The 26,173-nt window shown below is 41.7% G+C and overlaps 1 protein-coding gene across 24 annotated transcripts in view; it reads left to right on the plus strand.

Annotated features, from left to right (window-relative positions):
* Positions 1-26,173, plus strand: part of LOC133346089 (poly(rC)-binding protein 3-like) — a 94,529-nt gene that overhangs the window by 64,426 nt on the left and 3,930 nt on the right. For 8 of the 24 annotated variants that reach the window (XM_061557447.1, XM_061557438.1, XM_061557452.1 and 5 more), the window contains 12 exons: positions 14,722-14,883; positions 15,481-15,504; positions 15,640-15,681; positions 16,775-16,891; positions 17,825-17,956; positions 20,062-20,190; positions 20,794-20,943; positions 21,678-21,719; positions 22,535-22,654; positions 23,419-23,494; positions 24,749-24,801; positions 25,192-25,361. In XM_061557447.1, coding sequence (XP_061413431.1) covers positions 14,815-14,883; positions 15,481-15,504; positions 15,640-15,681; positions 16,775-16,891; positions 17,825-17,956; positions 20,062-20,190; positions 20,794-20,943; positions 21,678-21,719; positions 22,535-22,654; positions 23,419-23,494; positions 24,749-24,801; positions 25,192-25,361 — 1,124 coding nt within the window. In that variant the 5' untranslated portion in view covers positions 14,722-14,814. Of the gene's footprint in view, positions 1-14,721; positions 14,884-15,480; positions 15,505-15,639; positions 15,682-16,774; positions 16,892-17,824; positions 17,957-20,061; positions 20,191-20,793; positions 20,944-21,677; positions 21,720-22,534; positions 22,655-23,418; positions 23,495-24,748; positions 24,802-25,191; positions 25,362-26,173 lie in introns of those variants that run through there. The other 16 variants (XM_061557440.1, XM_061557453.1, XM_061557445.1 and 13 more) reach the window with 11 other exon arrangements.

Genomic DNA, 26,173 nt, shown 5'->3' on the forward strand with positions numbered 1-26,173 from the left:
TATTACGTACATCAAGACATCTCTCGTATAGACGATTCAAAATCGTCTCCTTCGATCGTAATTGCATGGAATGCACGTCCGAATGTATTTAAGTCGTAACAAAAAAACCTAAAAAAAACCTTGCTGGGAAAAGAAATAGGGTGGTTTGTTAGTCCTGTTATAAGCGTACATGACGGCGACACAAGAAAGGCCTTTGTTGCAGCTGCTAGCCCCACGTTACTCGCTTGCACGATTGATAGTGTTCCCCCCCATGACCCCCTCCACCACTGCTCAGGCTCTTTGTCAAAAAATAGCCGTCCCTTCCCTGAACAAACTCCCCCCCGCACCCAGCAGCGAGCGTGGGCAGCCTCGGTGTGACTATTGTGGTGTGACATTCCGTGGCCGGTGCCATATTACCTCTCGGAGCGAGCACACTGATATAGGGGTTGAGCACACCAACACAGGGGACATCACATCGACACATGCGACATCACACCGACACAAGCGACATCACATCGACACAAGGCGACATCACACCGACACAAGGGCGAGCATTCCGACACATGCCGGGAGCTGTCTGGGACTCACGAGTCTTCACAGTTGCACTAGACGTGACTGGACAGAACGTGTGACCTCTGTGATTGGAGGTGGTCACAGTCCTGGGTTGTACAGAATTGTCCAGAATGTTTAAAACTACACTCGGATAGAGATGACCTGGTGCCTCAGAGGTCAGTGCCGAGCCGGCACCGATGAGATTGTGCATTCGAAGCCGGGCAGCCGCCTTTGAATGAAGCCCAGTTCTCAAATGTTGTGAGTTGCAGGTCTCAACCCGGTCACAAATGATTGGACACAAAAACCCATCGTGTTAAAATTGGTTCGGCACTCAACTCACCAAAATGTATCTTTGAGAGGTTCAATTATCGGTTTGACTGCGATGCAAGCAACATGACCCATGGTGGCAGGGCGAGTGGGAAAACGCTGCCCCCTACTGTGTTGACCCAGAGGGCACTTACAATAGTTTCAGAGGGAGCTCTATGATAGCCACTTCTGTGGATCTTTCTCTTGTAAAGATTTAATAATAATTCTATTCATATTGCGCCTTTCAATGAGGATCTCAAAACAAAGTGCAAAACATAGCAGTAAACTCTCATCATAAATTAGTTCTTAAACTAAAACCAAAACATGGCACAATGATAAAATCAATGCTGAAAAGCCATTTGCTGAATGAACTAATAGTTGAGTAAACAGAAGTGTATAAATACATTTTAAGATGTTTTAAAAAATGTCCACAGACTCAGAGATCCTGATATTTAGTGGAGGAGAGTTTCAGAGTTTGGGGACCACATGGGAAATAACCTGGACCTGTGAACACCACCTGCTGTGTGTGAGAGATACAAATGGATTCTTCCGCTCATGACACCGTGAGCACAATCAGGATAATATTGAGAGAAATTGGCAAAATAGATAAAACTGCACCCGGCAATAATTGGCTTTGCATCGCCATCCAAGATATTACAGTCGTGTTGTGTTGCAGGTTGACAAGCAATGGTTTCCCTATGGCGATAATGGCACCTTAATTGAAAGGTGGAATTAACACCACTAGCTGAGGGCTTCTCACAGAGATGCGTGCTTCTCCAATGCTTACTTCAGCTTGGAAACTCTTCAACTGGTTTTGTACGTATACTTTTCGCACGTGTTCTAACGATGCTGTGTGTGGTTTGCACGGTGAATATGGGCCTCTATGTGGCTCTATGTAGCTTTACATTGCTACCCACAATACCTTGCTGATCTCATCAAGGAGTATAAATCATCACGTGAACTCCGGTCATCCTCACCGCGGTTTTTGGCTAGCCATCGAACAAAGACGGCCACTGCATAGCACACTTTCGGATGCGCTTCTGCAGCCGTCTGGAACGCTCTTCCTTCCGATATTAGGAAGCCATTAGAGCTATGCACTTTTAAATCTCGATTGAAAACGAATTTCTTTAGAACTGCTTTTTTGTGTTTCGCTTGTTGTGCTGCCCCCGATTAGCACGGTTGGCTACGTGTACGGTGCGAAAGACGTTCAACATACCCACATACCCGTAGCTGCGCTGCACGATGCTGCATGGGATGGCACACATTGTGGGCGCACGCTTGGAGCTGTGCATGAATGTAAAGTGGTAGGGAGGTGGCCCTCCTGCAGCGGTGAATGAGGTTGCGCGCTCGCGCAACGCCTATACTGGGCAGCTTCATAAAAGTGGTGGTGGGTGCAACAGTGACGGTGGGGGAAACTGGAGTGGCAGGCTCAAGGTGGGGGGTATCGTGTGGGCATGATGGATAATGGAGCTGTTTTCGCTAATAGCATTTGGAGAGAATATTGATCCACAGGAGGGGAGGGGGAAGGCAGGGCAGCTGGCAAACCTGCTTAGTGGGCCTGTGTTACAGATGGCTGCTGCCTGCTTTGTGAAACATGATAAATGGTAGTGGGATGTGCTTTTTGTTTTTTTATCTGATTGCCACTCAGTAGTGAAAGGAGGCTTTTAGCTGCTGTGCTTGCAGCATAACAAAATTACCATTAATATTACTGGGGCTCATTGTTAGGCTTCTCGATAACATTGTTAGTAATATCCAATATCCCAAAATAGCGTGATATCAAAGTAAAGTGCCTAGCCTACGAATTGAGGCCATGTGCAGATCAGCAATGAATGCATACATTATTTAGAATTCATTTATTCACTTCTAACGGCAAAAGGCACGCAGGCATGACCCTACGCACAGCCAGCGAGAAGGCCTCTGCAAGGCAGCGCAATAAGAGGCCTTATACGAATTACAATAAAAAACAGTTCGCTTTTAAGCTGAGTATATATAATGAGTAATTTATTTACATGCAAACATTTATGATGCACAAAAAAGAGCGCAGGCTATAGAGGGTGCAGAGCCATTACGCTGCATGTAATATAATTACTAATAATGAACCCGTAATGAGGGTGTTTTTGTTTTAAAGTCCTATTTAAAAAGGCTTTCAGGGAAAGAAACCCCGTATGAAAGGTCCTGCTCCATGTGTTATAAAGAAAGCAGTAAAAGTAATGGAAAAATTGAAGCGTTTTTAAATGGTTGTGGCAGTCGGTGCATTTTAACAATATGAATTGAGGGCTTTTAATCAGGTACTTATTAAATTCATATTCACAATCAAGTAACAATAATAATAAAAATTACAGCTTTAGCAGCCTAATCTTATTGTATGTATGTTAAACTTTTTTCGCACCATACGTAGGCTTTCAGTGTCGGGCAGTGCACGTATTGAAGAACGCATTGGCACATCGAACTGTCCACATACATATCTATACTGGACTGTTTTTTTGGAAAGTACACGTTTTTAAAGAAGATAAAGATTTGCATGCCCGTTAAAGCTTGTGCATGCTCCGCATTTCATTATTTTGTGCCTATTCCCATAGGCAGTGTTATACTAAACATGCCGACAGCGTGTTAATATTTGTATTTGTGTGCACAGAGCGATTGAAGTGACATCTGAAAGTCGGATCACTGACACTAAAAGCCACACAACAGACACTCTCCACTTGCCTCATCCATCCTCTCCACCCACCCTTGAAGATAGCCGTGCCAGAGTAAAGGGCACAGTTTTGCATTTGTTTGAGTGCATGGTCGCACGTGCTGTGCCTTGTTTGGGTTCAGACTCTTCCTCGGCTGGCTAGTGACAACTGAAAGCGCTTGTCTGCATGCGCTTTGGTTGACCAGAAGATGCCCCGTTTTACTTTTGCATGATCGATACAGTAAGAGCAGTGCAATGCCCAATGTGTCCAACACATTTCAAGCGACAGACGTGTGCATGAGTTGCTTGAATCGTTGATGTGCATACAGTGCAGTAAATCGGTTGTGACCTTTTTTTCATTACCGTACAGTACTTGCGTTATCTGTTAATTAGAAGAAAAATGTCTTTACTTTACAAAATAAATAAATCAATCACCTTAAAGTTAACAAAAAACTGCAATACTGGCCTATCTGTAATTACTAAATTGAATTCCATAAGTTATCAGACTGGTTGGATTACTTAACATCGGCATGAACATCAGCCATGATCAATCGACTGCTGGATGAAGGCCACCACCACCTTTCACGATCCTGCGATGCTATTTAATCCAACGGGCACCTGCACACGAACTGATTTCATCGCTCCATCTCATCAGGGGTTGTACACTTGGACACATTCCATTCCTTTAGCTCCCATGGGCATGTTTAAACAAAATCATAATCGGTAAGCAGTCCTATTAGGATGAATGGAGTACAGACATTTTCAACCACAATTTTTTTATTCAAACATTATTGAATACAATGTGATATGCCAGGGCTAACATTTTTAATAGGAGTAGAACAGGATTTGTGTTTGTCATATGTGACTTGAATTGTAGCCCAAGAACAATTTACATTAGCAAATGCTGCCCAGGACAAAAAGTGACAAAAAGAACTTCACAGTGGTGGCACATCACATTATTAACGCTCAGACCATCAGATTTTCTATGCGCAGTCGAGCATGTGATGTGATCTCTTGCTTCTCATTTTTTCACAGCTACTTAGGTGACGGGTCTGAGTCATGTAAAGTGTTTTTTTTCACAGCAATTCATTTGGAGACGCGTCCTGTACCCTTGGGTATAGTGCAACGGTTATTTTCTGCGGCACATTACAAATGCCTCTACTGCAGTGTTTCTGCAATATGTTACTTCTATTTCTTGTTCAATATCATTTTAGAAAAATTTTACTTTGTTCGAGAACATCTCTTGTGGCCCAAACGATGTATAATTATGCACAACGCAAAGAACCGTGTAGAACATAAATGCTATGTAGTCGTGCATCGTGCGACAGGCAACACTTAACTGTATGAGCCCTCCAATGATATTTCACAGGTGCCATTTTCTTTTACTGAATTAGAAACGACTGGAGTGAAAATTCTCACTCTGGTTTAAAATCCACTATTTATAGAAATTAATTGGTAGTGCCGAAGTTTTCTCAGTGGGGTTGATACGCACGTCAGGGCTACGTTCTCAGTTAATGTGATCGAGAGGGTTCTTTTTTCAACGTACGTGGTTTTGAAAAATCTTAAACCCCATTTTGGGCTGACCTCCACGCTCGAATCTCTCTGCTGATTTCCTATTCTCGCATCCTTTTTTTTTGTCACTTTACAGTTTCCTTAGAACCAGATGACCCGATGAGATGTTGTATAAAATAATAATTGATGTTGTATAAAATAATAATTTATAATTTACACTTCTGAAGCGCCTCTCACCCGAAGATCACAAGGCTCTTTACAAAACACACAAAATCTCAGGCATGACTGACTGTGGCGAGCAATATCTGAACGGTTTGTCTGTCCCCCTTCAACCCACACTCGCCAGCGTGATGAAGTGTGGTCATATAACCCTCATGACTAACATGACATTGGGAGGCCTTAAATTAGCAGTGGATTAACAACAGGTCTGCAAACGATTATTTATTACTATTATGTTCTTTTATAATGAAATGTAAGTCATTCGGTTGTGAGCATTGTTTAAAATTTGGGATCCTGCCCTGACACGGCACATAATGGCCTACTTTGGCAAAATTATGTCACCGCCAATTAGAGAGATCACTTTACAGGAGGCGGCAGCCGCGAGAATGGAACACTCAACACCGTGCAAAATATGGCTCATTCGGGGACAGCGCACTGAGCAATTGTCAGTTTTGCACTACGCCTTCCGTATTCTCTTCAAAGGATGCCTCGTTGGGCATCAGTTTTGGTGGAGTGGGTAACACTCGTGCCTCGCAGAAAAAAAGGTCCTGGGTTTGATTCCTGACTTGAGGGCTGTCTGTGTGAATATTTAATGTTCTCCCTGTTCTGTGTGGGTTTCTTCTGGGTTGTCCAGTTTCCTCTCATGCTAAAAACATGTCATTGCTGTTGACCAAACATCCCAATTCAGGGCCAATCCTGAAAAAGATGTTTCAGACTCGGGGTGGACCTTCCTGGGTAATAAATAAGTAATATTTTTTGTTCCCAGAAGCACACTGTGCCTTAATGCACAATAGTTGACTCTTCGAAAGTAGGTCATTCCTCTTGGTGTTGCACACACAGTTACATTCTTTACTAAAAGGGTTGAGCTATTAGTTCAATTTCCCGTGGAGTGCTGCACTATTTTTCAGATATTTGTTTTCTAAATCCATATATTCTCGACATAATGAGGCACATGGCACTTTAATTGCAGAGTGTGTTGACAGATTGGTAAAACACTTTTCACATTACATTGTAGGCTTTTAATGATACATTGATTCAACTTTTGAAACTGATTTTTATGCTTGTAATATATGGAATCAGAATCTTTATTTCGACTAGAGCAATTTGATGAGCTATGAAGCTCTTTTTCACAGATGTCCAGGAGGGGTGGGCCACCAAGTTAAATTGCGCAATAATCTATTTTCATGTAAGGATATGTTATGGTTTTGTTAAAATTAGGGTAATGGTGCCAATAAAACTATACAAGCAAGACAAATGAAAAACGGTCCAAAAGAGATACAAAAAATTGAGACAATCATTTTAATCGATCACAGGCTCGGGTTGTGACAATAGTTACAGACTTAACTATATTGTGCTTCAATTTGCATTTCGATTTACTGACATTTTGTATGGGTGTAAAGCCAGGGTGAACATTTTTATCGTTTTTAATTGTAATCCATTCACCGAGGCAAAATTAACGTATAAAAAATATAGCAGACATTGTAGCCTTATTTAAAAACAAGTATAACCCGTAAAAACAAAGTTTTTCACTATATATCCTTTATATGCGTGGCGGCTAGAGTCCTCTCGTCCTCTGGCTTGAGATGGCAGCCACCTATGGGTCAGATGATTCCATGGCAGCATTAAGCAATTGGTAATTAAATATAATATTTTTGTCCTAAAAAGTGTAAAATTTTGGGAAAATTTTTTCACGAACATTAATTGTCACGCACAACGAGTCTGTGTGGAAAATGTCAGCTCGATTGGATCACGGGAAGTGGGTTAAAAAACGACCGAAAGATTTACACGGTCCTAAGCAAGCAAGCAAGTGAACTTAATATAAAGGATTTAAAAACGGTCAAATCTGTTGTGGCTTCAATGAAAAAGTGGACATTTGTCATCTCCCACAACTCACCGCATCCATGTATCTCGCCGGTTCGCACTCGTGTCTTTTCTCTCAAGTTTTACCTGGGGACCCCAGCTGTGAATCACAGAGCTAGTCCGACATCCAACACGGTCTATTTTATTTCCACAAACACAGCGATTACAGGACTCAGGGGTTCTATTGTGTCAAGGGCAGCTTCTCAAACACATCCACCACAGACCCATTCATTACCCGTTGCACTTTGGAATACCTTGGGCAATTTACTCCAGTGAAATAAAATTCAGTCTCAATGTTCATTGAGCACCTTCGGAGGCCAGAAGCTAGGGGCCTTTTCGATAGTTGTTGGACATTTCACTTAGGCACATTATTAGAGTGTCTGGCAGGGAAAAAAATAACGTTGGAAGTGAGTGATTTTCACCTTTGAGCATTGCATTTTACAGTGTGGGTTTTCTATGTTGGTGGTGCGCTTTATCTTGTCCATACTTTACCATCATGTGTCAGTGCCTACAGCTGTAAAACACGCGATACTTCATGTATTGTGTTGGGCACTTTTTGAAATAACACCAGTACTGTATTGAGCATATTTACATCTTGTGTTGTGCGTACAAATTACCATATTGGCAGTGAAGCCTTTTCCCCTTTTCCTGATATTTGGGCAACCGCAGACAAATTGTATTATAAAAATTTAAGCTCAATACCGCCATAGATATTCTTTGCATAAAGTGTAGTGGGGGGCTATTAAACACACGCAAGGAAGTGCACTGCAGTTATTGGCCCTCTCAGTGAGCCAAGACACCACTACACCCTTTGTCTTGTGTACTCGTCATACACTGCACATAAACCACCGTGAAACCCAGTGGCTCGTGCCAAGAGACGCACTTGGGGTAACGTTTACTTACGAGCGGGAACTCGTACAGCCCGAGTGGTTGCTTTATATCAAGAAACCAGTTAAGGGGGCTCAACTTGTCCTATTCATAGCGATCATGCATGTGACTTTGTGCGTGGAATTATATATTTTCTGAAAAAGTGGCAATGGTTCATTCCTGTGCCTCCAATAAGCATCCCCGGATGCTGCTGGACCACTCGTGGTGCCACAGTACGGATGTCTCCATGGTGCCAAAGCCGATTAGTCAATGAGTCGGTGGATTAAGTCCATCATCCCTGGCCCGTCAGATGGGGCTTTGGCTGAGCCAGAATATGCACGTTGCCAGCAGACTGACTTCTTTAATCACGGCTCATGGACTGATGGCACAGCTCTTAATCAGGATTAAAGGGTGGAGGCAACAGCAGAACGTTTCATTACCCACTGTCGCTTTATTCCTTTTAATCATCTTGAAAAAAATCAAGTAGTCTTGCTGTCTACCGTACTGTACTTTGGTGCAGTGTGTAATGGCGGAATATCGTTTTAGGTAGCGGAGAAGACCTTTCAAATGTTTGAGATGAGATGTGACGCTCTCTGAGACTGCCCGGTGTGAAGGCTGCTGTGTGCAAAATAATATTTTTTTTATGTGGGAAAAATTCATCGGAGAGATTAAATCCTTGTTTTGTAATACTACGTTCCCTAATGTCCTCCACTATTGTATATTTTACTGGGTGGTCCACTTTTCCTTGCCTTCACATCTTTACCTGCCTTACATATTATGTTCATGGTGTACATTAGTTAGAGTAGTACTTTATTGTGTCCTATAATGAGCTTCAAGTGTAAAAATGACACGCATACGTGATTATGTGTATGTAGCATGTGTTGCGATTTTACACATCACTGACACCATGAACACTTGCAAATGAGACATTCGATCTCAAGGGATTATCCCTGGTAAAAATGTTCATTGAAATGTAATATGTATCACGCATGTAAAAATTACTTTGAAGGACATTGTACTTCTCAGACCGTGTACCAGAAAATACTTTGGAAGATCTATACTGTGCAAACATTTTAAAGCTGTTATCGACAACTTGGTTTGGTTATAAACAATGTCCAAGTAACTTTTGAAGAAAATAAATTACTCGACAGGTATGAGACTGCGGCTTATTACTGCACAGTACGGTACTATAGTGCTACATATACTGTTAAAACGTATTCTGCATTGCGTCATGCGTTAACTTGGTCGTACTGTTGAAGTCATACGTTCGCCGGACAAGGTGTTTTCGGCTCACGGGTAGAGAGGTGATTTTCCCCATTGCATTATCGTGGCAGATGGGTGCAGGTTGATGGCTAGATTACGTGGCGCGATGGCGAGTGAAACGGTATCATGTAAAAATAAACCTCGCGTTGCAAGTGCTGTGAGGGCCCCTCTCACAGCACTGGATCAGGATACCAGGATGAAGAAGGTCAAGGTTCAAGCAAATGTGTTCATTGCTGGGTTTGGCAGAGCCAGTCGGCACATTTCCGGGAACATCACTGCCATTACGGTAATTTGGACACATTTTTCACCGGCGCTGTGGCGTAGCGGTGTACTTGCTTCCGCGAGGTGTATTAAATGTTACGCTAACTATGTAAGTAAATCATCAAATTAAACGGCCAGGAATGCCGTCACATTAATTTTGCATGGGGATTTTGACTTAAAACTTTCGTGACTGCAGGAATTAATACTCATAAAAAATATAATAAAATAAGAAAAATAAAGTGAATAAAAAATATCACTGTGATATGTTTCTTCTTTTTATTCACTTTATTGTTGTTAGATTTTTTCTATCTACGTGACTTTATCGAAAGAATCATAGAATTTGCATTGGGAATTGTTTAAAGAAGCCTGCTTTAGCAAGTAGTCTAAAGGTCTTATTAACCCAGGCTGCACAGTAAAGTTTTTTTAGTCTTGAAATCAACTCACCCGTGTACTAACCATTGTGACATTCCTGGTTGCGCACTTTTATTACAACCCGCTGCTCCCCGGATGAGTGCATCTTAGGATTTGCCAGAAATTTGAGCTTTGGGCTGTCAACAGTTGACAAATCAGAGATCACGTAACTTTCAAACCATTAAAAATTCACATTTTAAAAACAGTGTAATCGCTAAGTAACATAGTTTAAACAACAGAGGAAACCAGATGAACTTTACGATCACAATGGTAATTAAACAAAAATCATGTTAAATATACACTAAGTTGTGAAAATTAATCATTGTCTCTGCATAACTGACACTATACGCGTTATCTTGGCAAAATGTATTTCAGTGGCCTTAAACCTGTTATAAGTCATTACCATGAAGCATTTTAAATACCATTTTGATTTTGGATATAATCCTTGGAAGGATTCATGACTTTGTAGTGAGTGGGATTTTTTTTACGAGTAAAACTCTCGAGGCTGCAGTGGTATTTGTGATGTGAAAACTGCAGGACCAATCGGTTCAATTGGAAAGATGGACCCTTGTTTATCCCACGAGAACCTGAAGTTGTCTGTCCGTCATACAGAGAGAGGTTCAAATAAGTCACGTGGGCATCTCCTCAACGATATTAGCTTTTAGTGGTGCAGTGGAAGAAATGACTGTGCATTATTACTGGAGTACAATTGCTTGCTTATGCCACTGCTCATGGAAGGGCCTGCACGAGAGGTAGCTCCTGGAGTTGGTCCTCAGCAGGGTATTTGAACGCATTGGTGGTACATCAGTGCGCGGTATAAAAAAAAGGCCATTTTTGCGAGATAATTATATATTTTCCCACGATTCGCAACCCCAGTTAGAATATCTTGCGGGCTACGTCAAAATCGGCTCTCATAATGTCCAAGCAGCCCGAAGACGAATGTTAGGAGCAGCTTAACACAAAGTTTCACAGTCTGTTGGCGTATAGCACCCAACCTGATAACGATTGGCTCCGTGTTCAAAAGGCAAATTTGACTCGTGGCCTCGGCTTGGTCGGACGGTTCCTCGATTAATTTCTGGCATTTCTTGGCGGACGGTGGCATCAAAAGATAGACTCATGTCGCACGTTCGAATGGGAAAACAGCTGCTGAATCGAAGGCAACTTCTGACAGAGAGTCTGTATCTCACTCAAGGGCAACGGTGACATCATCAGACTTTGATGAGGACGGTGTCTTATTCTGCACCAGTGTACCGCCAATACGTCCATTTGACCTCTTCCATTCTGGCCTGATGTTTAATGAAGGACCCGCCATTTTACCCCACCGCACGCGACCTGTTGATCGACTAACTGGTGAGCAGGCAATTTCCGGGCTGCACCTTTGCCTGTTTTAATTACAGTAAATACAATTAAGTAATTATACAGATGGATTTAAAACAAATCCACCTTTTCAAATGCGAGCACTAGTATTGTATAGACATTAGCAGACTATGCACATGAAGTAAAAGAGCTTCTTGGTACCATTAAGTTATTGCCCAAAGCTGTGACAGCATAGATGAGGTAAGCATCTTGGCTCCAATTAATAAGTAGCATTCACGAAATAAAAGTGGCCAGCAAGACAGGTAGTCGAAATTTAAATCAATGCTTATATAAGCACAAAGTCTTTGGCACGCCCAGCTTAAAAGCTTTCCTTATTTAGGTCCAGCTTGGTGACTGCACCTGGCAGACTTAATTTGATACGTCATTGTTCTGCCATCTTAGTCGTTCTATATATGTGCACGTACCACTGTTGTGAGTAGGCTTGTTGATCCACATTTGAAATGAGAGATTAAAACAAAATAACCTACGCATATCGAATAAACGTATTTTGCGTAGAATGGTCAACCATTCTGTTTTCCTAAATTCGTTTATTTAATGCAAACTTAACAGTACTGCTTACTGTGTGCGTTATAAGACACTGCCCCTTGAACGTAAAACGTTTGATCTTGAGGCAGCGCTTCGATGTAGATACGTGAGCAATCATAAAAGTATCCGTCAACTCGAGAAATCTCTAACATGTCAGTTAAGCATCATCGGCCATGCTCCATATACTGCTGGATAAAGGCTTCCTCAAGCCTCCCACCTTCCCCCACAATCCTGCCACGTGATTTCTGCTAATAATGTGTTACGTCCAAAACTATTCATCCATTAAGCATGCCATGTTTTATTTTTAGTGGCAGTTGGTGATGTCACAGCGAATCGTACGAGGCAGGGCACTCGATTTCAGAATTCGTTACTTGAAGCTCAAAGCAGTTCATGCAAAACGTCGTCTGTAGATATTGAATTCAGTCGTGCAAAGTCTTAAGCCACTGTTGAGGAGGAGCTTTATTTGTGAATAACACATTGGCCACGTGTATATAATAATATCTAAAATCGTGACAATCTCGTTGCGCGGTGGAGGGTTAATGACAATAATTTTTGCATAAAACTCCCCACGTGGCCAAACACGAAAAAGAAACGTGAATAATTTTTCACCATAAAAATTTTCGTTATAAAATTGGTTCTTTTTTTTTTTTCAAACTGCTGCAATACCGATGTGTATAGTTAACATAGTTATCAAACATGCAGCCATGTGCCTACGAAGATCGAGGCTGCCTACGATTGATACGTGTCTGCTGTTGTCCCTGCTTTGTCTTTTATCTGAGGCTTCAAATTTACCCAGATTAACAAACTACGTCCTAAGCTGATTGGGAATACTTAAAGGCAACCAATCGGAGGAAGCAAATTGAAAACATAGCCCCCTTGCTATGCTACAGGCTTTTGTTGGAGAGGGAAAAAAAAAGTAAAGAGCTTTTCTGATTGCATTCGCCACTCCTTTCCTCACTACCCCACCAAAAGATGTGGCTGGCAGTCCTAAGATCACATATTCGTTTCAAAGAGTGGTATAATAAGCCACCTTTGCTTTGTGTGACAGCGCCGTATTATACACACACGGTTGGGATTTACTCAAGTGGGCATCTTTACGACACGGCGGGATTCGTGCAGCGAGGATCTCGCGGAGGCTCTGACCCTCATGGTAATGAGAAGAGCACACTTTGATGCTGACCGTGGCCCATCTCCCGAGAACCCCCGGCGCTTCGCCTCCGACTAGAAGCAGGTGAACTGCGTGTGTGTAGTTTGTGCTAGCAGTCCCCCCCCCACACCCCCTTCTGTCACCGCCATCGTTGTTTAACAGCGCTGCGCACTTTGAATTTCGATACTCAAGGCTCACGATGCGTGCGTCGAATCGCGCGTTCGGTACATTATTGGTGTTATGTGTTTTGTGACCGTCATGTACAAATTACACGCTGGCCTTGCGTTTTAATTTTGGCCATTGGAGTGAACAGAAACGATGTGCAGATGAAACGAAATCACGAATTTGTGGTGTGTGTGAGAATAACGGAAGCGATTCCTGAATGGAATCGTCGCTCGGTAGGAGGTGGTGGGGGTATTGAACCGTTACACCCCTGGTCTCTTGGGGTAGATCCAAGATAATACTTTATCTGCTTTTGTGGAAATGTGTGTGTGTGTTCAAGGTACTTTCATTATCAGGACTGTGTTAATGACACCGAAGGAGATTTAGAATTTTGGAAATATATAGCATACTCGTACCTCTACCGTATGTATGTATATGTACCCTGTATTAACCAAAAAAGCGTACACGTAACATATAAGGTGTCTTCTTTCCTCCTTTCCACATTTGTTGCAATACAATCCGTCCAGATGTCACTGACATATTAATAATCGCATTTTCTCAGCGGGGCAGCCGAATGCATTGTGTAACCCTTGTAGGTGCTGGAATTGTTATGTTGTACGTTGCCTAGATGAAAATTAGGTGTCAGCCATCGCTGCTTTCGGTTGTGTTTCACTTGTAAGGCTGTCCCTGGAGTGAGAGAACATGGAAGTGTTTTTTTTGTTGTTGCAAATTTTTACGCTTGCTTTTTACAAAAACGATGTGCTCTGCGTGGTAATAAGCTTATAATAATGCTCCTCGCAAGAAAAAGGTTAGATGTACCGTATTGATTATGGAGCCGTAAAATTAAACGCTCAAAATGTTCTAATGTTGAAAAGGTTATCGGCAACAGGCAATGCACAATAGCTGTATGTCATCTATAGCAAAGGGCCCAGTTGCAATCTACGGCCTCTTGTGATGGACAACAGCTGATGGAAGCAATATTCATGTCACTTGAGAGCATATTCATGTCACTGGAGAGTATTTTTATTTGTTTAACCTTGCGATCTGATAAACGAATTCCCATGTTGTGGCTAATTATGGACCGTGGACACGAATACATATTGTTCCCCCCCTCTCTTCACCGTGTCGTTTGGCAATGTAGAAGACGGTGGCTTAATTGTTATTAAAATATCTCTGATAATGAAAATGTTTATGCCCCGAGCATGAGGATTTGCTTTCGACTACGAAAATAAAGTGTCAGATGCAAAGTATGGGATCTTATGGCTCGTTTCAATGTATCAAAATACCTTTCAGAATCTTGGGAAAAGAGTAAAGCACAATATTTCCATTCTTTTCCCATAAATATTCTTGTGGCTGGCCAGCGTGGAAGAGTAGGCCAATATCTTCTCGGGGGTGGGGGCTCTTCTCGTGGAGGCCTTTCCACCGGCAGTCATGGAGGCTAGTAATTTCAGGGCTGCACTATTATCTAAATATTACGGGGGATGTTGGTATGCCTAAAGCGATGAAGCCCGCGTCCTATTTTGCAGCACTAAGCCTCGTGTTGTTCTCGACTTAAAATGCGACGAATGTTGTCACCCCCAAACCCACCTTGCCCGCGTCGCCACAGGTGTACCCGTGCCTGAGCTTCCCGAGCCCCGTGCCCTCGTGGGTGGGAGAGAGCGACGGTATCAGCCTGCACTGCGGGGGCGAGGGCGGCGCCATGGACGGCAGCGGCAAGGAGGGAGGCCTCAGTGTCACGCTCACGATCCGCCTGCTCATGCATGGCAAGGTGCGGAGTGGACGATTGGCACGGGGGGGGGGGCAGCCACTGGGGGCATGGGGAGGGAATGGGGAGCAGGGGGGGGGCAGCAAAGCTTGCGCAGTGTGACATTCACAGCTGGTCACGCATGATGGCTCATCATGTCCCTGGAAATCGATCAACAGGTCTACTAGTTTTTAGAAGAATTTTTTTTATTTATTTTGTTTACCTGGTTTCTGCTAACACTTTTATTTCCTTAATTTGTTGTTGTTCTGTTAATGTATATATGAAACTGATAAAGGTGGTTATTAAAAAAAAATTGGGAATTGTTACGTGGAGTAATTAAGACATGTATTTTGTGTTTTATCTAGCAGAACAAAAATAACCTTTCAGTATAATTTCAGTAACATTGATTTCATCTGACGTGAGCTGCATTTTTAATTATCTCAAAAGGTTTTCCAACTTTTTGAAAGACAATTCTTTGCTCTTCGTGAGCTTCGTTGCTTTGAGAAGCTGAATAGATATTTAATAGACTCTGGTTCACCAATTGTGTCATTATTCATGTAATCTTTACCCATAATGTACATTTTTATTGCTTAGTGACGCTGTGTGTTCTTGTCTTTGTAGGAGGTTGGAAGCATCATTGGTAAGGTAAGTGATGGTTTCTAATGCTGGCGAATACAGTTGAACACTGCACTCCGGAAACTTCATTTGACGTAAATAATTAACATTTGTAATGTTCACATTGGTGCCATGTAAGGTTCTTGCATGTTTATTTTTTTGTAGAAAGGGGAGACGGTGAAAAAAATGCGCGAGGAGGTACGGTCGGTATGGAAACTTTTTCTTATGCATTTTTTGAAATTTGTACCCATATACAATAACTTCCATTTGCACCACTCACTTCTTCATAAAAGGGAGGACACTCTGGTTATTAATAGTGAACTGACCTACCCCAAACTCTCGCACGCAGAAGCCAATGCCTGTGTCGTCTCTCCAGATTTACCCATTAGCCAACAGCCAAATCCCTGGAGCGCCTGTGCCGATTCAATGTTGTACATTGATGAAAATTCCAACATTATTTTAGGTGTCATTGAACACAAATAGCAAAATTAAAAAGTGCTGTCGATAAAATTTACTCCTAGGGAATGTTTAAATGAAGCAGGGCGGAATGAGTTTGAACCATAGGCCGCTGTGGGAGGTTTGTCCGCTGCTAAATGAAGCAGCACTGCTCTTCTAGCCATGCTGTCTGTGGAATATTCTGGAAGGACTCTCTGAGCTCTGGCGTTTTCCTTTAACCTTGCTTGACAAGGGCATGGCCCAAATGTAAAGGATGGGTAAACTGGGTACAAGGAGGTGGCATGGCTTTCTTGGTAATGATCAAGCGTGCTTTTTTCTGAGGACAGTAACCAGCAAGTCCTTCTCAAGTTATCCAAAACATGAAGTTACAGGCAACCCATTAATATTTTCTAACTCTATTTCAAGATATATTTACACTCATTATGCAAATTATGTTCAATTTTCATGTTACCTGCAGTTACATTGTTTTATTAATTGAATACAATTGATTTGCATTTGCAAATCTTGTGAAGTTTGCTTTCATATTTGCTGCATTCAGCCAAGCTTTTAACTTTGTTGTTTAATTGTTTGTCCGTCTTTAATGTTACAATATGACAAGAAAAACAAAATTGTGGACCTCATCTCAGCACTCTTAGCTGATTACAAAAAAAACATAGCTCATGTATATCGGAAAACACAATTAACTCAAAACATCAACCTGTTACAAGTAAAATCAAGCAAAGCTCTACTCACACCACGTGCGGCCACTGAAAACGTGTGTGGCGACGAAACTGCTTGAGGGTTGCGTGTTGAGCTTGGGTCTTAAGGGTGCCGTCTAACGAGAGCTCCGTGTCTCACTGGGCAGAGCGGGGCACGGATCAACATCTCCGAGGGCTCGTGTCCTGAGCGAATCGTCACCATCACCGGCCCCACTGACGCCATCTTCAAGGCCTTCGCGATGATCGCAGAGAAGTTTGAAGAAGTACGAAACGTTTCCTCCGCCCTTGCATTTCTTCCGCACCCTCCGATTAGCACCGTTAGCTACGTACGTGTGTGAAAGAGGTTCGAAACAACACTCTTCGAAAGGATTTCCATGGGAATTTGAAACTCGTACTTGCTTGCTTTAGCCACCCCCATTGGGTTAGCCTTGATAATTTTAATAGGATCCAAAAGGAATGTTTTTTATTGCATCGGCATTTTTGTTGAATTGTATATTTCCAAGTGCCTGTAAGAATTATTGTCATTTATTTTTTCAAGTATTTCTTTCAACCACAACAGCACTATTGTTTATTGGGTTTACCAAAGCATCGACTGGTAATTTGCACCTTGGTGTTGAACACAAGGCCCCCTCATTTAGATGGTGTATGCTTACCAACAATGTCTGGTAACCCATCAGACTTTGTTTAATAAGCCAGACTCTGCTGATAAGATCCAGAAGGTCGAAATCGGTCCCGAGTTTTCGTACTTAAATACATTCTGCTGGATAATATTGGTCTGAAAAGCCAGGAGGCCTATTGACTAAAGCATAATTTTAATAAAACTAGATTTGAAGCTTTCATCACTGCAGGGAATCGTTATTTGGTTCTTTCAGTAAAGTCACGTAGAAAGAAATTAAATAATAATAGAATACGACGTTTCGATTGCAACACAAGCAACCATCATCAAGTACATTCATTTGTACATGCATTTGTACATTCATTTGTACCTGATGATGGTTGCTTGTGTTGCAATCGAAACGTCGTATGCTATTATTATTTAATTACATTTCTTTCTACGTGACTTTACCAAAAAATCATAATTTTATTATTATGCGAACATGCAGAATGGAGTCATCCTTATGTTTTCTATTACCGATAAAAGCACTGGGTAGTTGAGTAAGATGCCGCCTTCTCGCTGTGCACACCCACACTGGCAGGACATTAACAGCTCCATGACAAACAGCACAGTGACCAGCAAGCCGCCCGTCACCCTGCGTCTCGTGGTGCCAGCCAGCCAGTGCGGCTCGCTCATCGGCAAGGGTGGCTCCAAGATCCGTGAAATCCGAGAGGTGAGGGACTGCTCCGTAACTCGAGGGGGAAACAAAACTCGACCCACAGTTGCTTATCCTCGTTTTTACGTGCCTGCTAACAGTGCGCTTTAGAGATGTGCACCAACATCGGCTAACCAAACGTGCAATTAGTGGCCAAGTGCCAATGGTGGAAATACCACATTTCCATGTCCGAGGCCAGTCTGTCCATCGAAGATCGTTGTTGACTTTGCACAGAGTGGTTGAATTGATTTCCTACAGGAATTTGACCCCAGCAACCTTCCGAAATGTGAGTCATGCACTCTACCCACACCATCATATGATCAAGTTATATAGAGCGTTTGCAATTTAATAAATAAAAAAGCTATGCATTTGTTCATTAAGTATTTATTTGAAAGAAGAGATGGGTCAATACAATGCCTGTTGGGCTTTAATGTCATTAAAATTAGTTTCATACATTTTGAAGAGCGCTTTGTGTAATGTGAAACTGGTTTAAGTGTACGCGGTGTCGTCATCCTCGGGAGTGAATTCACGTTTAAATTGCAGAAGCGGTATCATAATTCTTACTTGCATTTCGCGCAGACAATGTTAGGGAGACTGCGAAAAAAAATCTTTACGAATGGTGACAACGATGACGGTGATTAGAATGTTCTTGGCGTGCTTGACTAACGGCCTTAATTGCGTTCAAGAATATCAGTTAAATTCATGCTGTGGAGAGAAATGCAATAAATGACATTTTTGCCAATGGGCTTTCATCATCTTGGATAAGAGCGACATAATTCGTTTTTCACGCTGGGCCCTGATAAAGGCCTATCGAATTAAATATTGACGACATAGTTTTCTTACAGAGATGTAATATTTTGCATGAAAAAGCTGAGAGGTTAACTAAACAGGATACAAATTTTATGTAAATTCCCTCAAACTTAAGTATGCAAAGGCAAAATGGAATTATCAATTGATATTTGGAGGGAACTTTTTTACGTCGAAGATTGCATCCACTGGATAAAGGTGCCTGTGACAGTTTTCCACAGTTGTATAGACGACTCCCAGGACAATGTGGTATGGGCTACAATTAAGTTGTACCTGCAGAATTCAATCTGTGTTGGACAATGTCTTTAAAGAATCATTAAGCAATGGGCCAAACATTGAAAATAGAACGAGGACTCGGGTAAAACTTTCCTCGATTTACAGTAATTTAAGCTGTCTCGTATTTGCCCCAATATATATTCATTAAAACGAATAAATATTACTTCCGTTCTGCTGGATGAAGGCCTCCCCATGCATTATTTCATCATACTTTGTTATGCTAGTCAGTAATGGTTGGGGTGAAAGTGGAGTGCTTAAGATCGATTTTCCATCTTCTTCCTTCGTGTGGCTGATGTAGATGCAGTGCAACAACTACACTTTCACAATCCAGTGCAGGAGTGTATCGCTGTAATGTCTCCTTTGTATTTCTGGATCGGGCATTGGCTTTGCCGTTGGCCTGATCTACTACATCAATGTGAATGTGTTTTCATTATGTTCGCGAGATACCGATTCGCCATGTCCAGGGGTCTGAATGTCCTCAGGTTTAAGGTGGTGACGTGTCCTAGCGGTAGCACGTTAGTCCCCATTGCAGAAGTTCACGGTTCGAATCCAGCGGCCGCACTGATTCCTCCTGCGTGTGTATTAACTGTGACAATACACAACGTCCACTTGACAGCGGATGTTAAAAGATTCCCTGATATCGCTCGCAAGAATAGGCCATTATGTGTCGGCATCAATTGAAAAATCATCCGCAAATTACTCGATTGGGATTATATGTAGCAATCATCACCCAATACTGGCAGGTCACTTAAAAATTAAACTGTCATGGTCTCGGGGGTTGTCGCCTGGTTAAACAAAAGAAACTTGGACATAAACTTGAAGGTTCTAGCAACCACATTACTATTCCATGAAATGAATAGTATACAAATAAATTATTAATTTAACCATAAAAACTTATGAACGTTTATTATTTGACACATCAGTTGCATTTTCTTACTTATGTATGCTTGGTAACTGTGGTGGACTGCTTGAGCTCTACTACATTTTAATTGTCCATCTTATTCCGTCGTGTTGATGTTGATCCTGAGCTGTGTTTCTAGTCGACAGGGGCACAGGTGCAGGTTGCCGGCGACCTGCTGCCAAACTCCACGGAGCGAGCCGTCACAATTTCTGGCACGCCTGAAGCAATCATCCAATGTGTGCGGCAAATCTGTGTGGTCATGCTGGAGGTAATGGCCATGGCAGCGAGTCACCCGCACTCTCGGAATGAAAGGCTGACGTCTGTGGTAGAATTGTAATTTTTATTCTAAGACTTTTAGGACCGATGCTGCAATTGCACTCTTAAGATGATTGAATAATCTGTCTGTGCCGTGCGAGGTTACCCGTGCAATATTTGTGAAGTAATCGCTGTCTGACCGACATGAAGTGAATGAGAAAATTCCCATGACCGTAACAATGTTTAGCCAGGTTCCACTTTAATAATTGTAGTCAATCATTTTTATAGCCATTAAAACATTGGTGAGGTAACTCTGCGAGACGCTTATGTTTATTGTTTTTACGTCCATTTTCCCGTATGAGATCATAAAATGTCCTCACAAGATTGTGTCTTCCCTGCATCTTTTTTTTGTTGCAATAGACAACACCTTCAAAGGACTCCTCACTTGCCCCTTTGTCCTTGTCCTTTCACCCCACTCCCTCTTCCCCAAACCACTGCACCCCACCTCAAACCCCACCACCCCCACTCCCCTTTCCCTCCACACCCCATGTTGTTCCTGTGCCACCCTCACCCCTGACCCACCCTGCACACGTACTGCCCTCTTTGCCCTGCTCAGTCCCCACCTAAAGGTGCCACCATCCCGTACCGGCCCAAGCCGGCCGCTTCCGCCCCGGTGATTTTCGCTGGCGGGCAGGTAAGGCCGGATGGCCTCGCTGCTCACGCGGGCAACCCTGCCGTCTTACCGCACCACCCGCCAGCCCTCACAGTTAGTTCCCAATGCCTTCATTTTTTACTCGTTGTTTTTTTGAAATGTCATTGAATTTGTTAAAGCTTTATTATTTGTCTGTTTTTGATATGTGTGTTTTTCAAAAAGTAATGGTCTGCTGCTCGTATAAATTAACGGAAAAAAGTTTAAAATGAAAGAAAATGTGTAAGTAAATGTGTAACGACGGCATAGAGGGTTTTGTAAACTGTTGTATGGAGACAAACAAGTTCACTCCATGTCTACATTTCTACTAAAATTGCAGTAATGTTTTGAGCTAACGGATTACATCACCCTCTTTACCTGTAGACATGTAAGCTAATGAATGTAAAATATTGATCATGTTTCGTTTTTATTGTTGGTCAGTTTTATTTTGAGTAGCAAAGAGTGAATTATTTAAATTGCCAATAAGTTAATTGTTTTAAGCTACGCATGTGCTTGTTTCAAGTAAGACGTTTCGTTTCCAAAAAATGCTTTAAAATGACATGGATATGTAAAAGGTGAAAGAAAGTGATTTGTTTTCATGCTCATTAGAAACAGCTAAAATGTGAATGTTTGCCTCATGCACGAGACTTGCCGCTCACGTGCACATGAGAAGTCTGTGCAGATCTGATTCTGTGGTATGGATTACGGCCATATCCATTAGTCTGGTTTTGATGTGGGTGCACTGTTTAATATCATGCGAGGTTTGATACTATAATCTTCTCAGTTTTGGTCTCTGCGTTAATGTTTTCCAGGCGTACACCATTCAGGGACAATATGCCATTCCTCACCCAGATGTGAGTCCTTCCTGATGACATTTCACAGATCATTTGTATCAGCGAGTGGCAGCCACCTGTGACGTATGCATTTGCTGTCCATGCAGCATTTGACGTTTGATTGAACTGTTTGCAGTTAATTTATTAATTTGTTGCAAGCCAATTGTAATCTATATTTTTGTTATTGATTTAAAAAGTTTTGACCGAATAAGTAAAAGAGAGTATTGTAAGTTTGTCTGGTAGTTATTGTTGTTTGCCAGAATTTTACATCCGATGTTACATAGTAGATGCTGAAGCTTAGTTTTTTAGCACAAGGAAATAATCACCAATCTGATATTTTTTTTAAAGACAGTCTTTTATTATACATCACATAAACAGCTGTTGTGATTCATAGTTTTGTTGGTTTTGTAATTGTATTATTATGACTTTACAAATGTATAAACGTCAGCCCAAGATACTGAAAGGCTGTGCAGGCTTTCTCATGTTGCATTGTGTTTTTTTTTAAGCGTAATTACGCTTTGCGTCAAGCTCATTGTTTGGTGTTAATAGTACGTGTGGAAGCGAGACGTAACTTATTGGGAGTTTCTTACTCTCAAGTCTTTTTAACAATTTGTCTGAAGTATACAAATGTTCATTCAGGTGTTTCATTGTGGTGATGGTACAGAATGTGAAATGTCTGTGGAGTTGTTTTTCATTACGGTATATCGGTTTATGAATTATGCAAATAGTTTTTTTAATGTGCAAATCACTTCTGTATTTTGAGCTGCACAAAAGAAATGAAATACTTTTTCTTATTGTACTCTTAAAAACATAATTTTCGTTTCGTTTCACATCAGGATTCGTGCTTAGGGATAGATATGTATGGGTGTGCACCATGGCTCTCCAGCATGCAAAAGGCATACGATTCTTTTGGAGCTGCTTCTGCCCATTACATGCATCATACAATGCAAAACCCGGTACATGATTTCATTTTTACTGTTACCAGTACTCCAACCCGCTACCCAGCACTAACTTTTGAAGTACTGCATGGCAATAAACTTCCAAAGCGCTATTTTAGATACAAAAAAACTGTCTAACAGTCATATTAGCCAATGTCCTCTCTCACACCAATACAATTTCATAAAGCAAGTGCTGTACATGTCGGTGTGGTTTCTTGTTTTGTTTACCTTCTACAAAATAATTTTATGGAATGCACAGCAGATGTTGAAAAATCTTAATATCTGCTGTGGTCCAGCTACTGTCTTTACGGTGGTATGTCCTTGTAAGGTACTGCTGGGTAATATCACTTTTAGACAGTTTAACGTTGAGTTGTTGTGTCCTAGTCCAGTTTTATTTCTCCAACCTTTGCTACATATTGACATCCCCAAATCATTGATTCCAACCTATCGATACTACAACCTAATTCAACCTCCCTTTTCCTCCCCACCGTGATAACACCGTTAATCCTTTTTTTTAATTCCAGTTTGCACTGTTTCTGTAATCTTCTTCCGTTTGATTTGTTAGCTCTAATCTCCCCCTCCCCGACCCATCTCTCCCTCCCTCTTTCACTCCGTGTCCCCCTCCTCTGCACTCCCCCTGCCTCCCAACATCCTTCACCCGACACCCCTCCCCTCACCTGACCCTACCCTGCCCTGCACTGTGCTCCCACCACCCACCCCCATCCTGCCCTCACACAACCCTGCACCCCACACCCGACACTCCACCCTGTCCCTCCCTGCAGTTGACCAAGCTCCATCAGCTGGCTATGCAGCATACCCCTTTTACCCCCCTCGGACAGACTACCCCTGGTTTCCCCGGTACGTACCTACCCACCTTAAGGCTCCCCAGAGACAACAATTATGTTGTCGTCTCAACGTCCTGTGTAGCCTCTACCTGATTTGGAAAAACAGTTATGTTTTCCAAACAGAACCAAAAAAAAACAATTGTAAAAATAAATAAATCCACTCATAAATCTTTGCCCTGGATTAGTCAACTGTGCATGCCCCTGCTTCAGTTGGCGGAGGGGAGATTATAATGAAGGTGAGTATGTTTCCTCCCCTGGCTTCCGCATTTGTGTTACTAACTTCTTCCTGCATCTGTTACATCCAAACCATTTCCCTAAGATGTTAACCCCAAAAAACCTATTTTGCGTTTGTTTTATTCCGTTGCAGCCTTTCAATCTGCTTCTTTTTGGCACTTCTCTTTACATTATACTTAAACAATCTCATTGGTAGAGATGGGTTAGGTCCAAAAAACAGGTGTATATTTTCAGGTCAATACGACATTTACATTACAGAAACTACATTTAAGGTTGCAAATGCCATCGTTCACTGTGAGCATTTTCTTAAAGTGCCATGCAAATGTTTCATGCAAGCAAATGAGGGCTATGTTATTCTGAAACCTAAAACAGTGTCCCGTGATATCAGGTACATGGGAGAGAATGCAGATTAATATCACTCGCCTCTGCAGGAAAACCCAGCAATGGTGGTTATTACCATTTTTTTGCTAAAATATATGGTTATGAGAAATGAAAACCGGTTTTACACAGTTACTTCATTAATTCTGAGAGGATTTATCCACACTTTTCTGTACTGCCTTGTGAGAGCTTCTATTTCACTTCAACCTTCGTGTTATGTATGGTACGTCTTGATATCTTCAAATCTTCAGGCTCCATCCTCTGTTGGCTCAGTGATTCTTGCACTAATATTTTCACGTGGAAACAATTTCACATGTCTTGAAAATAATTGTATTCTCATACATTGGTCGACGATTTATAATTGCAATTTTTGGCAGATTTTTTATAGGTTCCAAACTCTTTGGCATACAATAAATATAAACTTACTTGATCAACTTATCATCAACACATTGAGTTTGGATAGTTTATACGGTTGAACACCTCCAGTCATTGTATGGCTACCGCAGTACAGTGTTAACATTCACAACCAAAAATATTCTTCTGGTGTGGCTACAACAAGAAATACAAGACGTGCATTGTCTTTTTTTAATGAACTATGTTGTAAGATCTGTATCGAATTTTCTATTCTAAAATTGTCACTTGTGCTGTCGCCCAGCAGGTTTGGACAATGCTCAGACAACCTCACATGAAATTACCATTCCCAATGATGTAAGTGTCACAAGTGTCAACTCTAAATGTCTTTGTCAGTTCACTGCACGCCTGCACACAATTTATCTAGCAGGGAAATATGAATAGTGCACGAGCTTCAGAAGAGATTTGTTTTTGGTTGGGTTCGTAATCAATCCAAAAATCAATTTTTAATCCTCATATTGGCTGCAAAAATGTATGTCAGGTACACAAGTTATTTAAAATCCATTGTGTTTTTGTAACAAGGTGGGAAATGCTTTCCATTGATAAAATATCAATTTGATTGAGGAAGATGTTCAAATGGAAAAATAAATATGAAATTAAAAGCTCCATGATTTACGTGTATTGTACTGAGCAGATGGCGTTCTGCACAGTGCACTCTTATTAACTCAATCCCTACTTCCCCTGCAGCTGGTAGGATGCATAATCGGAAGACAAGGCAGTAAAATCAACGAGATCAGACAGATGTCTGGAGCGCAGATCAAGATCGCCAATGCGGTAGAAGGCTCGGCAGAACGACAGATCACCATCATAGGATCGCCAGCCAACATCAGCCTGGCACAGTACCTCATCAATGCAAGGTAGGCCTCGCAAGGCCTACAGCCTAGCCTGCCCTGCACCTCGTCCTGGCCCACTGCAGCTCTTGTCCAGACAATGACTCCAGCTCGATCGGAGGGTGCTCAAAACAAAGAACTCCACCATGCTGTCAGTTTGGGGAGCCGTTTGCAGCCATTCGTGACGCATGTCTTGTATTGTCGTTGCTTAAGCCCCGTGGGTGAACAGTTGGCATTGTGCGTGTTTGGTACTGCATATGAATAGTGCTCGTTAAAGAGTCTGCATTCGCCTAAGAGAAGGGGAATGAAAGGCTGACGTTTGTGTGATCACGCAGACATATACCAAGACTGTGGAATGCTTGTTATAATAGTATATTTTAAAACAGCTATTAAAATGATTGTTTTCAAAATGGGCCCAGTTTAAAATGTCACCCGTCATTGGAAGAGCTTCACAAATTGACTGGAGTACGTGTTGATGCTGTTTGCAAAATTGGTCTGATTTTCTTCTTAGCTTAATCCCAGTGGTGTTGTGTATTTAACATTCCATTAAGTAACAATCGTTACATTGTCATAAATGCTGAATTCTATGTAAATCAATAACCAATGTTCTTTAACCTCAGTAGCACTTAACACATAGAGATGTGGTTGTGTTACACAGGATATATATTGCATTTAAAATAAACGTGTTAAACATACACAGTGTAAAACGTTTATAATAAACTGTATTAACCAATTACAAAAATATACGTGAAGGAGGATTGAGCTTAATTGAGAGGCTGATCATGAAACTAAATTGACAATTGTAAATATTTCATAATTGACAGTTATGTTATCACTGC

This window comes from Lethenteron reissneri, chromosome 23, assembly GCF_015708825.2.
Source record: "Lethenteron reissneri isolate LAM-NWPU_2019-01 chromosome 23, ASM1570882v1, whole genome shotgun sequence".
In the NCBI taxonomy this organism is placed as follows: Eukaryota; Metazoa; Chordata; class Hyperoartia; order Petromyzontiformes; family Petromyzontidae; genus Lethenteron; species Lethenteron reissneri.